The 13,657-nt window shown below is 39.2% G+C and overlaps 2 protein-coding genes across 2 annotated transcripts; one reads left to right on the forward strand and one right to left on the reverse strand.

The window, feature by feature from the left end:
• Window positions 1–461: 461 nt before the first annotated feature.
• On the forward strand, window positions 462–7,275 carry cacybp.S (calcyclin binding protein S homeolog; the record flags this gene model as incomplete). Its single annotated transcript, NM_001086745.1, is given in 7 exon segments — window positions 462–566; window positions 1,332–1,542; window positions 1,691–1,787; window positions 2,987–3,086; window positions 3,405–3,499; window positions 4,278–4,784; window positions 7,146–7,275. Coding segments are annotated over 6 exon segments (681 nt in total).
• A 947-nt stretch (window positions 7,276–8,222) lies between these two features.
• mrps14.S (mitochondrial ribosomal protein S14 S homeolog) lies at window positions 8,223–11,618 on the reverse strand. Its single transcript, XM_018260944.2, has 3 exons — window positions 11,469–11,618; window positions 10,310–10,477; window positions 8,223–8,752 (listed from the first exon to the last, which is right to left on the reverse strand). The coding sequence occupies exons 1-3, from the start codon at window positions 11,511–11,513 to the stop codon at window positions 8,570–8,572; spliced, it is 396 nt and encodes a 131-aa protein (XP_018116433.1). The 5' UTR covers window positions 11,514–11,618; the 3' UTR covers window positions 8,223–8,569.
• Window positions 11,619–13,657: the final 2,039 nt, after the last annotated feature.

A 13,657-nucleotide genomic window follows, 5' to 3' on the forward strand; every position in this document is an offset into this window, starting at 1 on the left:
ACTCCCAGCTGCTACACGTCAGTCCCATTGCATGCTGGGTATTGTAGTCTTACATTAAACTTGGTAGTTGGCAAATTGTTAAACAAAAACTACATTACCCAACATGCATTTGGAGATGCAGGCTTGGCACGTTATGGCAAGAAAGAACTTTGGCTGGTTTCTGAAGTAAAAACCAGCGAAAGGCCCAAAAAGTAGCCCAAATATGTACTTTGGCTAGTTTGTATTTTCACAACCAGCCTGGGCTTTAAATTAGTAGCCTAATTTGGCTGGAAAACCACCAACCAGGCAACGCTGAACTCTATACCGCTTTAATATACAACCCCGCCCTCTGCTGGTTATAAAACGCAGGGAAAGGGCTTGTCTTACGTAACGTGCGTGGGCTGGGCAATGATTGGTGTGAAGGCTTAGAAAGGGGCGTTTTGCTTGACGTCACGAGCCGCTGCGGAAGGTTCCAGAGAATCCATGATCTGAGTGAGAGGTGTGTGTGCCTTGTCGTGCCTGTGAGTAAGTTGTGTGGATCAAAGTGCCCGTGTGCCTGGCCAGACATGGAATCCGTTGTGCAAGAGGTGAGTAGGCAAATGGCTGCCAGTGGGTCAGTGACTGACCGCAACCTGTTCCAGAGACCTTTGTCCCGCGTGTTTGTAGGGATGCAACTAACTTCTGCTTCTCTCAGACGCTATGTCTATGTACAGAGTTCTTTGGGAGCAGCGCTAATGTTAATCAAGGCTAATACATTCCATAGAGGTAGCAAGTCTGGGTTCCTTTTGTTAAATTCTATCGTTTAGCCCTCAGTCCACCCAGCACCATACCTCCCTGTTCCTATATATAAGCTGCATATAATAGGGAGCACCACATATACATATCTATTAGTGCTGCTGAGATTTCAAAAATATTGCTCTCCTTACAGGGTTACACTATGCCCACCAGTTGCAGGCCTGGCCCTTAAAATCAGTAGGGGGTGACTCTTACTACGCCAGCCACTGTGTGTGTATATGTATATTCTGAGAGTGAAAGCAAAACTGATGTCAACTGTTTGGAGCTGTAAACTTTACTTAACCCTACAGCAACCACTTGATTTCAAATATATTATCAAACCTCTTGCTGTAAGCCCAAAGTGCTTCTGAGTAAAGTAAGTATGGGGCGATTACAGTGGCATAATGTGCCATAGCCCTAGCACTGATAACATATGCCTGTTTTATCATCTTCATTTCCCAGTGTCTCAGTCATATTGTTTTCTATCAATAACTGCTATTTTTGTGTTTTTCTAAAATGCAATTAATAAGACTGTATAAATACACTATATCTATAACCCTTTGGACTTTGTTATCCAGCTTAAGAAAGACTTGGAAGAGGTGAAGCAGCTGCTTGAGAAAACCACAAGGAAACGTGTGCGGGATGTGTTGTTTGTGGAACAGCGTAAGCTGGAGACTGAAATATCTACCAAACAGCAGCAACAAGCAGGGGCATCTATGGAAACCCAGAAACCATCAGCCATTGTTCCTCCAATGACTAGCACGTATACAGTCAAAATAAACAACTATGGTGAGTAAAAAAAAAAACATGTTTCATTTTGTAGGGTTTTTTTTTATCGAGATGCAACACACACACACACACACACACACACTTCAGTATTTGTCCATATCTAATATTAGTGTGGATTGTTAATTGTGTCTTGTTTTTCTTTCTGCAGGGTGGGATCAATCTGATAAGTTTGTTAAAATCTATATTACTCTAAAGGGAGTGCAGAACGTTCCTGCTGATAATGTGCATGTCAATTTCACAGAGAGGTAAGTAGATCTGTGTTTATAGTCTCTACTTCCTGTACCCATTGGTGTAAAGCACAGGTAGCGGTGCATACAAAAATAGAGAACGGTTAAGCTGGTAATAGACGCAACGATCCGATCGTACGAATTGTGGATATGTACGACTTTCGGACCATGTGTGGAGAGTCACAACATTTTTCGTCCGGCGGAGATCGGTCGTTTGGTCGATCGGACAGGTTAGAAAATTTCTGTCGCCTGCCGATAATATCTCTGCATGTATTGCCGATCGTACGATTTTCAGTGGGAGACTGTCACTAGCTTTGTCAGACATAACTATCTTACGATTTCTGTCAGGGGCAGAACGTCAGCTGATCTGTTCTTTTACTACTTTATTTGATCGGAATGGTAAGACTTTGATCTGAATGGTTAGTGGAGGGTCGGGAGATGGGAAAGTCCGAACGTACGTTGATTCGTACGATCGGATCTTTGCATCTATGGCCAGCTTTAGGGGCAGATTTATCAAGAATTTTTTTCCCCGATTCAAATTTTTATTTGCACTCACACATTCAAGTTATATTTTCGAAAACTCGAATGTCTGTTTAAAAATTCACCATCTAAAAGAAATTGATTTGAGTTTTTTTGGGACATGAACCTGATCATTTTTTTTTTTTTCCCCCGTCGTTTTTCATTCGCGTTTCTGACACTGATTTTTTTTTTTTTTATAAATAAGCAATCATTCGCAATTAGATTTTATTTTAGGTAGTAAAAAACCCTCACACAACTCACAAATTTGATTTTAGATAGATATGCCCCTTAATGTGCCATTCTGAGACAAATCCAGTTGCAACGTTGGGTTCTAGAAGCCCGTATAAGTGTTGCATCCCTGTATAATGAAAGCAGAAACCGGATGAAGGACCTTGTTCATACAGAGCTTTTTTTCTCTATAGAGGGTGTGATGGGTCTAAAATAGCATGGGTAAAAAAAAAAACATGATCTGTAAAATAAAGAATATTTGTAATATTAAGAATAGTCCGAATGTGTTTGCAATGTGTCCCTTGTACTTGCATAGTGCATATTATTATTATTATTATTATTATATATTCCCTCCCCTACCAACATTTTAATCAAAGTATGCTGTTCTTTTGAACAATGTCTGGAACAAGCCATTTTACTGAGATAGTAAATGCACTATAACCAACATTTACCAATGCCTCATTTTGCAGGTCATTTGAATTGTTAGTGAAAGATCTCAATGGGAAAAATCACACCATGATTGTGAACAATTTGCTAAAGCCCATTTCTCCAGAGGGTAGCACAAAAAAAGTAAGTCTTTCACAGTTATACTTGCATGGTAAATATTATGCACTTTTATGCATGCATATATGCATTTTTGAGAACATTAAAAGGCCACAAACCGTAAAATAAATCCCATGGTGCCTTGACATTTAAGGGTTAATTTTAGTATGAAGGTGGGTTGCAAAAAATTTTTTTTGCACCCTGTGCCTACCCACCCCCTAACTTGCACTTGTATTCAGACATACAAGTCTGTGCAGTAATATATAAATCAAACTATGTTCTGGATACTTAAAAAAAATAAATAAAAGTAATCAATTCACACTGTTCAATTTCCTTCTCATATAGGTGAAGACAGACACAGTGCTGATAATGTGTAGAAAGAAATCTGAACATAAATGGGAATTTCTAACACAAGTTGAAAAACAAACAAAGGAAAAAGAGTGAGTATTTGTACTAAATTGGAATTATTCATGGATAAAATTTTTATTCCATAGGTTCATGTTAGAAGGCCTAGGATGTATTGGAAGCCACAAAGCATTAGTCACACATCTAAACATTTAATATATTTTAATTGAAAACAAAATGCAGAACTTTTATGAACATCACTATGGTCAATAACCCACGGTGATCTGATTTTTGCTTTTATTGATCTTCCTGCACCAGCTGAAAAACCTAATAACTGATTGGTTTCTGTGGGTTACTGTCCATATGCAAAAATTATGCAGTAGTTATAAATGTGCCTTAAACTGTTTCCAATAACTGACAACGAACTGCCTGCTTTTCTGTAATAATGAGCAATTTCTATAATAATGGTCAAATTAAGGTAATTTTGGCAGAGCGCTGCTATGTTAGCCATGTTTCTGTATTGTATAAAATTGGGTCAGTTGGATTTTCAAGCTGATTCATTAATTTGGGTACCCTGAAAAAAAAAAGTGTAATGCAATTTTAGTTGCACATCAAGAAATTACACATTTAGAAAATAAAAGACTTTATTTCTTAACAGGCTATCGTTTTTTTTTTTCGTCGATTTACTTTTCACTCTAGATTGTAGGCTAAAAAGCCTATACTCTTTTTATAGCGATTTTGTCCACACATGTTCTTTAATGTACAATGGATCCAAGTTACTATGGCTATTAAGCTTAATATGGTGTTCGTCTTAGTTTTTGTATATTGCATTGTGTAACCTTTACAATATAATATCTTGTTTTTCCCCCTTAGCAAACCAGCACTAGACACAGATGGAGACCCAAGTGCAGGGTTAATGAATGTTCTAAAGAAGATGTATGATGAAGGAGATGATGAAATGAAGAGAACACTTAACAAAGCTTGGTCGGAATCACGGGAAAAACAAATGAAAGGCGATCTGGAATTCTGAACATAAGCTTATTATGCTTACGCCTTAAAGTGATACCGACACGTTCCTATAAAAATCATAGGAACGTGTCCTTATCAAGTAGTTGATGCACCCGGAATATTTCCCCTGAAAGCCGCCCCACAGACCTGCTTTGACCTGACCCTCCTACACTGCTAAAAGATCTTCTGTGTGTTTTTTTTTTTTTTAAGCTGGGCTGAGGGCGGCGCAATCCTTCCATAGTCGAATTACAAATGAAAATAGGACTTCAGCCTATGGAAGGTTCGCCCCAGTCCAGCATCATGGAAGCAAGGCCGAACATCAGTTAGCTGCATCAGCGAGTCGGCTGCACAAAGGTTAGCGGGGCTGGGGGCAGCTTTCAAGGGAAATATTCTGTGTGCAGCAACTACTTGATACGGACGCGTTTCTATGATTTTTATCGGAACGTGCCAGTATTGCTTTAAACAATGCCTATACCCAGAGACGGAACTCATTTTAATGCCTGGAGACATGATCTGTTCTAAATTTAACAATTCATTTTACTTCCCAGCCCTGAAAATCGCTACTGTTGCATTTCATGCCAATTGGATTAGAAACTGCATGGTTTATATTCCTGGAAGATTCATTTGTATACCTCTTAACACCGTATCCTAGTCACTGTTTTGATTACTGGCTATGTTCTTGTGAAAATAATATACCTTACTTGGGCATTGCTTTTTTTCTTTAGATCAGAAGAAGAATCATTGGTACACTAGCACAAAGGACAGGGATATCAATAAAATATACAAAAGCCATGAATACACTGTAAATTATATCCTTATAAACAGGTCATTTTTGTCACATGACTCACTAAAACTTGTGTATTATAATAAATTAAGTACCCCTTGTTGGAAAATACGAGGATATTAAAAGTAACCTCAAAGTTCCATGACCTGTATAAAAGCACTCAGCCTTGTGCTTCTATATGGTCATGGAACATTTCGGTGACTTATATCATCCTTACATTTTACAATAGTGGGTAGTTTTTCACTATATTACAAGTTCACTTTGTTTTAAAGGGAATCTAAACACAAAAAATTATTTATGTAAACGTAGGTGCTTCTCAAAGCATTTTTGTAATTTGCATTCATTTTCTATTTTTAGAGATATTGGTAGTTTTATAATGCTTGGAAGACTTTTGCTCCGTAGCAAATCTTCGAAGGCCCACCGTGTCCGTGACTGTAAATGTATATGCACTTCCTGGATTTAGTTACTTGGTTAAGGCGACCACAAATATTGAAAAACCAGTAAGAATAGAAAATGATTGTAAACTTCAAATAGATCCCATTTGTCCCATATTTTATTTTATGGTTTACAATTTCCACCTTTAAGGGGTTGTTGAACTTCCAAGTACTTTTTTTCAGTTCAGTTATTTTCAGATTGTTCCCCAGAAATACTTTTTTCAATTACTTTAAATTATAATTTTTTTACAAAAATCTAAGTTTAAGGTTAAATGTTCCTGTCTCTGGTGTTTGAGTCTGGCAGCTCAGTAATGCAAGTGCATAGGGCTGTGCGGGCTGCCCCAATACCCACTGGTCGGTCGGGTTCAGACTGATCCTGCAACCCCCTTTGCGGGGGCGCTGGCGGGTCCAGATTGGGATGTTCCTCCTGCGCTTCCTCGCCCACCATTTTCAACCGCCAGCTTCTGGCTTTACAGCCGCTCGCCCCATCCCTTTTGTGATGTCATCCATAGGGCGGGTCTATAAAGGGAAGCCGGAAGTCGGGCACAGATGGGAGTGGGTGCGGTTCTGTGAAAAACCCGACCAGCACATTGCTACAGGTGCAGACTCTAAACTGTTACAATTTTGCAACATTTATTTGATACATTTCTCAGCAGCATTTCTGGATTATTAGCAACTATTGTATCAATTCTATCAGCTGTCTGTAATGAAACCCAGATATTTTGCTCAGCAAGGACAAATATAAATTGAAAAAAAAAACCCAAACATTTAGTTGATAAATTTCTTAACAGTTTACAGGGTCGGTGACCCCCCCCCCCTCCCAGAGCTGCTTTAGAAGGTGAAAAATGACACTGTACACTTGAATATTAGTAAAACGGTGACATATAGAAAATAGAAGGTAATTGATCATTTTTTCTGGTGATCTATCTGAAAACAAATAGTTGTTTGAAGGTGAACAATCCCTTTAAATGAATTGTTCAGTATATAAATAAAATCTGTGAAATAGGCTGTGCAAAATATATTTTTTTCAATATCGTTAGTCAAAAATGTAATCTATAAAGTCTGACACGAGCAGATGTCTGATATAATAGCCACAACTTCCTGCTTTGCACATCTCTGGGTTTCCACTGATTGGTTACCAGACAGTAACCAATTAATGACTTGAGGGGGGACATATGGGTCATAACAGTTTGCTTTTGAATCTGCGCTGCATGCTAAGTATCAAAAGCAAACTAAATTAACATTTATGTCCTATGTGGGCCCCCTTCAGGTCGCTAACTCAAGAGTTAGAGAGCAGCAAAGCAGGAAGTTGGGTTCTGACTACTATATAAAACAACCATTATAGATTACATTTTTGGCTAACTATTAGAAACATTTTTATTGTGCACACACTTTAGTAAACCAGTCTTGTGATAAATTCATCAAATGATAATGTTAAAAATGGTTAAATTCCATCTCCTATTCACTGTGATCATCTGTAAGAATGTAACTAACCAATCTCTCTCTCCCTTATAGACTAGGGTATTGCTGTAAAGAAAAAAGGAAGCTGCACATTTTGACAATGTAATTAAACTATAGTGGATTTGTATCCTCAGATCTTATAGATGTTTGATACAAAACAAATAAAAAGTACATTTTAAGTAAATGACTAATGCTCAAGCAATACATTTGCAGGAAAAATTGTATTTGATCTTGTTTCCCCTTGATTTAGATTTTAGCATCTGCCTGTATTTCCCCATCCCACCCGATTGGCTCTTCACTGCTTTTCTTGCATGCTGGCCTGTTATTTGAATACTTTACAATCAGTGCTAATGATTCATCAAAAATATTGTTCAGGAAAAGTCCTCTCAGCCATCCAGAGAAACAAAAACAACCACATTCCAGTGACATCTGAATGCCCAATATTTATTTTTAAGAAAGTTAATCCATAACTTGTACAGCTTAAGCTTTCATCCGGGGTTTCAAAAAGAAAACTGTATGTCAGTTTTTTGTAGGTGTTTTAATCAGGTAATTGTTTCTGGAATTTCTTTACTACCGGTATATGGTTTAATCTAGGTTAAGAATACACCACCTTTGCCTGTAACAGTAAATATAGTAGTGAGTTCACCACAATCTGCCAGACGGGGACTTCTCAGCTCTCTATTCATTTTTGTACAATTTTTAAAGTACCAGTAACACCAAAAAAGTGAGTGTGTTTTAAAGAAAAGACAATTTAATGTACTGGTTCCCTGCACTGGCAAAGCCGGTGTGTTTACTTCAGAGAAATAACTATTGTTTATATAAACAAGCTTCTGTGTAGCCATGAGGGCAGCCATTCAAGCATACAACACACAGTAGATAAGTTCTGAAGAATCCAATTGTATACTTTCATCTGTTATCTGCTGTGTACCCTGTGCTCTCCTTTTCCAGCTTGAATGGCTGCCCCCATGGCTACACAGTAGCTTGTTTATATAAGCTATATTAGAGTTTCAGAAGCAAACATGCCAGTTGTACCAGTGCAGCACAATAATGCATTATATTTTCATTACTTTAAAACACTTTAATTTTTGGCGTTACTGTTCCTTTAAGGAACTCTTTTTTTTCCCCACCCTATTAAAATACCCCTAAATATTTATACAAGTGAATATAGAGCTATGCAGGATACTGTGGTAAGGATAGCTCACAAATAGGTCTCTTTTTTTAGAAACAAAAACCTAAAGCAAAACTGGAGAAGTATTAAACACTTGATCATTATAGCATAAACTTCAGTTTTTAATGTAAATGTTGTCGTGATACAGATCTTTTATTATATATATATATATATATATATATATATATATATATATATATATAAATAAACCATTTTTTGTTATGATTAGGGAGTAAAGAATGCTCTTTTGATGAATGTCTTCAGTAAATGTCAGCCCAGTAGCCTCAATAAAAGTCCTTAAATCCTATTGCTACCACATGGCTCTTTGAATGCCAGACATTTGGTTGTTATCAGCTAGATGACGGAACACGATTCGACTCAGCCGCCAACGTCTTTTTACACCCCGTGGTCGAGAGGTCATAACACAACGGTTACGGATTCTTACAGGGCAGCTATCTACTGGAAATGCAGCAATTTCTTTATCTGCCACTTCCTGCAAGAAAATAGAAACAGCTGAAATCCAAAACCCAGATTTTTTTCCCATTATTTAACAAATATTCTAAAATATACAACATACAAAAACATTCAAAGTTGGATTGATCCTTGGTGGAGCTATGGTTTAGTGCCCCACCCAGTCTCTTTGCCACCTCGTGTGTCTGCCTGCAGCAGATAGTTTGCAAAAGATAGTTTAGCAGGTTTCCAGGGGCAAATTCAGCTATAGAAGATCAGACCTTGAAGTCTGGCCACACCCCCGCGACTCGGGGGTCAGGTTTCTCCATAGTTACTCCACCGATCACCCCCATCAGAATGGGTAGAAAGATGCATAACTTCTGTCCTTGATGTGGGCAAACATATACAAACTTTATTTTATATGATCTGGACCTGCCCACTAAAAGCCCCCTTTTGGCAAATTGTTTAAAATTCTGGTGAATGATCTAGAGTTCCTTCATATAACATCACCCAACATGGATGATATTATCCTCACCAATTATGTTTGTAACCAATATTGGTCCCTGTTATTCTATGCTAGAAAGGACATTGCAATGCTCTGGTTGGGAACAACCCTAACTAGGGTTTCTTCATGGCAACAACTGGTTAATAAAGCAATACCATTTATTAAGCCAACGCCAGAAACCAGGGGTACCCTGACCAAATTTGAACATATCTGAACACCAAGGTTGATCTAGGGTTTTAAAAACGATGCAACACTCACTTCAGTACCACTTTCTAAATACTAGTCTGTACAAAGAAATCTGTACTACTGCTGACTCTGTTATAAAATGCCTTCACCTGGAAACCATTAGTTCACTTGCATTAACAAAACAATTAAAAAATTACTATTCATCAGCCATTCAAAGCTTAAAAAGGAGAAAAAGACACAGGATACACAGCTGATAACAGAAACTCTTTAGTTTACAATGGGATTCTTCAGAACTTATCTGCTATCTACTATGTATGCTGTGCTTGAATGGCTGCCCCCATGGCTACACAGCAGCTTGTTTATATAAACTATAGTAGTGTTTCTGAAGCAAACACACCAGTTTTACCAGTGCAGGGCAACACTACATTATATTGCCATTATTTTAAAACCATTTAATTTTTTGTTACTGTTCCTTTAAAACACGCAGGTTGATAGAAAGTACTAGATATCCTAGCGCATGCAACCTCTAAATCATGTAATCACTATTAGGTATGCACTGAATGCTTGAGCCTGGCCAAATCTGAATTTGCATACGTAAATTAGGGTAGGAAGGGAAATCACATGACTTTTCGTCACAAAACAAGAAGTAAAAAATGTTTCCCCACTTCTTCCTTTCCCATATGCAAATTAGGATTTGGTTCGGTATTCGGCCAAATCTTTCAGAGTATTCGGGGATTTGGCTGAATCCCGAATAGTGGATTTGGTGCATCCCTTATCACTATAGGTCAAACGTTTTCAAGGAGATCAATTTGCTAATGTATGTTATAGTCCCACCAAGCAGTCCAAACTGTAACTATAGTGTCCATATACTTAGTGCTTTTGCTGCACAGGATTGCTGAAGTAATATACCCGCAGTTCTTTAGGGAGGATGATGTTTTTCCGCAAAGCATTGACTCTCAGCCTCTCATCAGCAAATTCATAAGCCATTTTCCTCCTTTTAACATCCCGAAACATCCTCCAGTCAACATAGTAACTTCGGACTTGATTAGTACAAGTTGCGGAAGGCCAAGTAAACAACTTGAAAAAACAAGCATAATGAAATTATTCATTGACAATTGTGAGATTTTTTTTTAAAAGCATACACGGTAAAGTACTGATTAAGGTGGTTAGGTATCACTTGGGCTATACATATAAAGATCCACTGTTTGGCCTGGTTGACAAATTGACATTTCTGCATTTTAACCACCACCACTGAATAATTAAATAGTTGATTTGAAGCTGAAATTTCAAACTGTCTCAAAGGTCAAAAGGGAGGGAGGATGCTTTATATCTGTGTACACCCATCAACACCAGCACTGTTTGAATGAACTGATATATTGTAAAAGGAAACAGATGCATGAACCCACAGTTTTCTGCCTACTGCTCCCAAACAGCCCAATAGAAGCAGCAGTCAATGGAGACTTATAGCAGCTCCACGGTCATTTGACACATTGTCACTCCTGGAAGAGTCCTGCATGAAACCAATTCCTGGCCTGCTTATGGTAACATTTCTGTTTCTTGGAAATGAAAAATGTTCATCCCCATAAGCTACTGACAATGAATGCCTAGAGTGGGTGGTGATGCATGTAATTTAGATCAATAAAGTAATTTGTACTGCATTTGAAACAAACAATCCTTGAATGGAGCCCCCCCCCACCAAAAGACATTTTTCTCAAGTAATTAATGATGCAAATATCAGTTTATTGCAAGTTTCCCCAATTCACTAGACAATGTAAAATGGGCCATTTAAAAATGATCTAATAGATAAATGTATTGACCAGGTCAAATATATTACGGCTCTTCCATACATTTATGAAATAGTACTTGGCAAAGCTCTCCTAAAGGTTGTAATGTTATTTGAGAACTCTGTGGTACTGAGATTTCATGGGGCAAGTTGCCCTACTGCAGACGATGGCCACTGGTCTCACAACACTCTCTATTTATCAATTTCCTCCGTCTGACCCCTTATCTTACTCCCTGCAGCTCTTAATGCCTTTCATTCTGTTGTCAATGTCATCGTTCTCCTCACCTGCCGGGCACCTCGAAACACACTTCCAAGCACGGAAGCCGCCATCTTGTTTTCAGATTCTATTCAAAATCCAACTTTATTAGTCAGGAGCGGCGTTGATATGAACACACGAAAGTGCAATACATTGGCCGTAGATACCTTTACCTAATTAGGACTGTTATGACTGGGAGTTACCATCTTTGCCATAAGATAGTATACATAATTGTGGTTTTAAAGAAAAAAAAGTTGCAAGCCGCTCCATAACGCGACCAACATGTGGACAGTATTCTTTACATAGTATGAAGTATACAATTCCGTCAATAGGTGTCAGCAATCCTTCAAAGAGGCTAGTGTGCGAGAGCATTTAGAGGTGAATGTGTGGTAGTTAGGCACATAAATAAGAACCTGAAGGGCAGTGGGCTCCTACAGAACTAGCAGTGAGGGCAGAGAGAATGGACACAGCAGATGCTGAAGGGAACAATAGTTACTCTACAGAGTGACACCCCTATCAGTTTCCAGGTGACTGCCCTGTGGTTTTATTCAGGCTGCAGGAAAGAGACCCCAAAGAGACATGATTGTTTGAGTACAATGTTTGAGTGCAACATATTTATTTCTTGTTGACTGTTCCAGCTGAGTACCAATAAAACTGGTGGGTTCAGTTTCAGACTGGCCCACCCTGATAGCAGGAAAACTCCTGGCGGGCCCAGCTGTCAGTCAGCCCTCTTTACGGTTGCCACCTGGCCGGTAAAAATTATGCTTGATGCCAATGTTATTAATAGGAAAAAAACGGCAAGAATATAGGAAGGCCGGTATGTTTTTGCTGGTGGCAACCCTACCCTCTTGCTTTTAACCATTTAGCCTATTTCATTTCCATTACCTGTTTGCAGGGCCAGAACTAGGGGTAGTCAGAAGAGGCACATGCCTAGGGCACAACAATGTAGGGGCGCTGGGCAGGTGCCTGTTCAAGGCACTTCTGCCTGTGTCTAGTCCGGCTGCACTCCCCTCTGCCGCTCTCGCCTACTGCCCTCCCTTCCCTTCCGCATTGCCATTCGTATCGCCTGCTCTTCTGCATCACCTCTCCTGCTTCCCCCTCCTATAGTGCTGCCTGCCCCTAGTCCGACTGCACTCCCCTCGGCCCTTCCGCATCCCCTCTTGCGTTTCCCCTCCCCTATGTTGCATGCACGCTCATGCGCACACACAGGGGCGGGGTTTAGCCGACCGGGTTGCCTAGGGCGCCTGGTCAGTTTGGCCCGGGGTTTGTTTATGGAAAAAAATGCTTAATAATCGAAGAATATAGTAAGTAGACTAAAATAAAGAGGTTGAGTGAGAAGAGGAGGAATAATAGTTTGGAAAGTGGGCCCACGGTCTAAAGTTTTCTGGAGGGCCCCTTTGCATCCCAGTCTGACACTGGGTGAGATCCTAATAAGGCTGTTAATTTCATATCTGTAATGTGCATTTGCCCAAACAAATAATGTATTTACAGTGCTGCACTCATCAGTGTATTACTGGCCCACTGGACACTGGTTCACATTAATTAGTATGTTATAGAATGTCCCAGGTCCTGACTGAGAATTAAATAGGCCCTGGCATTTTAGATTCACAGAGGCCCAATCAGCCCACAGAGAGGCCCAAACAGCCCCCACCAGCCCAGTAAATACTGACTTTCCATGGCACCTTATAGCAGCCCCTCTGGCATTTCCTGGAATGTCCTGTTCATAACAATTTTTCAATTGTGCTACATTTTATATAATTTCTGAATTATTTACCTTCCTCTTCTGTCTCTTTCCTGCTCTCAAATGGAGGTCACTGACCCCAGCAGCCAAAAAACTATTGCTCTGTGAGGCCTTATTGTTATTATGATTTGTATTACTTATATTTCTATTACAGCCCTCCCCTTCTCATCTTCTATTCTTTCATCCAGACCAATTTATGGTTGCTAGGGTAAACTGGACCACAGCAACCGGATAGCTGCTGGAATTCCATACTGGACAGCTGCTTAACAAAAAAATAAAAGCAACTGCACATAGTCTTAGAATATGCACATCTATATCACACAAACATGTAATTCAAAGGTGAACCACTGCTTTAATGATACCTAAGGTCTGCAAGCTTACCTAAGGTTTGTAGGTTAATTAGGAACATTTTCTTGTTGCATGGTCTATACCTGTAAATAGGATTGTATAATAATGTATGAGAATCCTCTGCACAGG

This window comes from Xenopus laevis, chromosome 4S (genome assembly GCF_017654675.1).
Source record: "Xenopus laevis strain J_2021 chromosome 4S, Xenopus_laevis_v10.1, whole genome shotgun sequence".
Classification (NCBI taxonomy): domain Eukaryota; kingdom Metazoa; phylum Chordata; class Amphibia; order Anura; family Pipidae; genus Xenopus; species Xenopus laevis.

What these genes read in the sequence shown, in the direction of transcription:
- mrps14.S (XM_018260944.2), bottom strand. Translation starts at nt 11,513, where the DNA reads ATGGCGGCTTCCGTGCTTGGAAGTGTGTTTCGAGGTGCCCGGCAG. An exon ending in TGTTTCGAGGTGCCCGGCAG is followed by an intron (nt 10,478 to 11,468) that starts GTGAGGAGAACG and finishes TGTTTTTTCAAG; the next exon opens with TTGTTTACTTGGCCTTCCGC. An exon ending in TCCTCCCTAAAGAACTGCGG is followed by an intron (nt 8,753 to 10,309) that starts GTATATTACTTC and finishes ATTTTCTTGCAG; the next exon opens with GAAGTGGCAGATAAAGAAAT.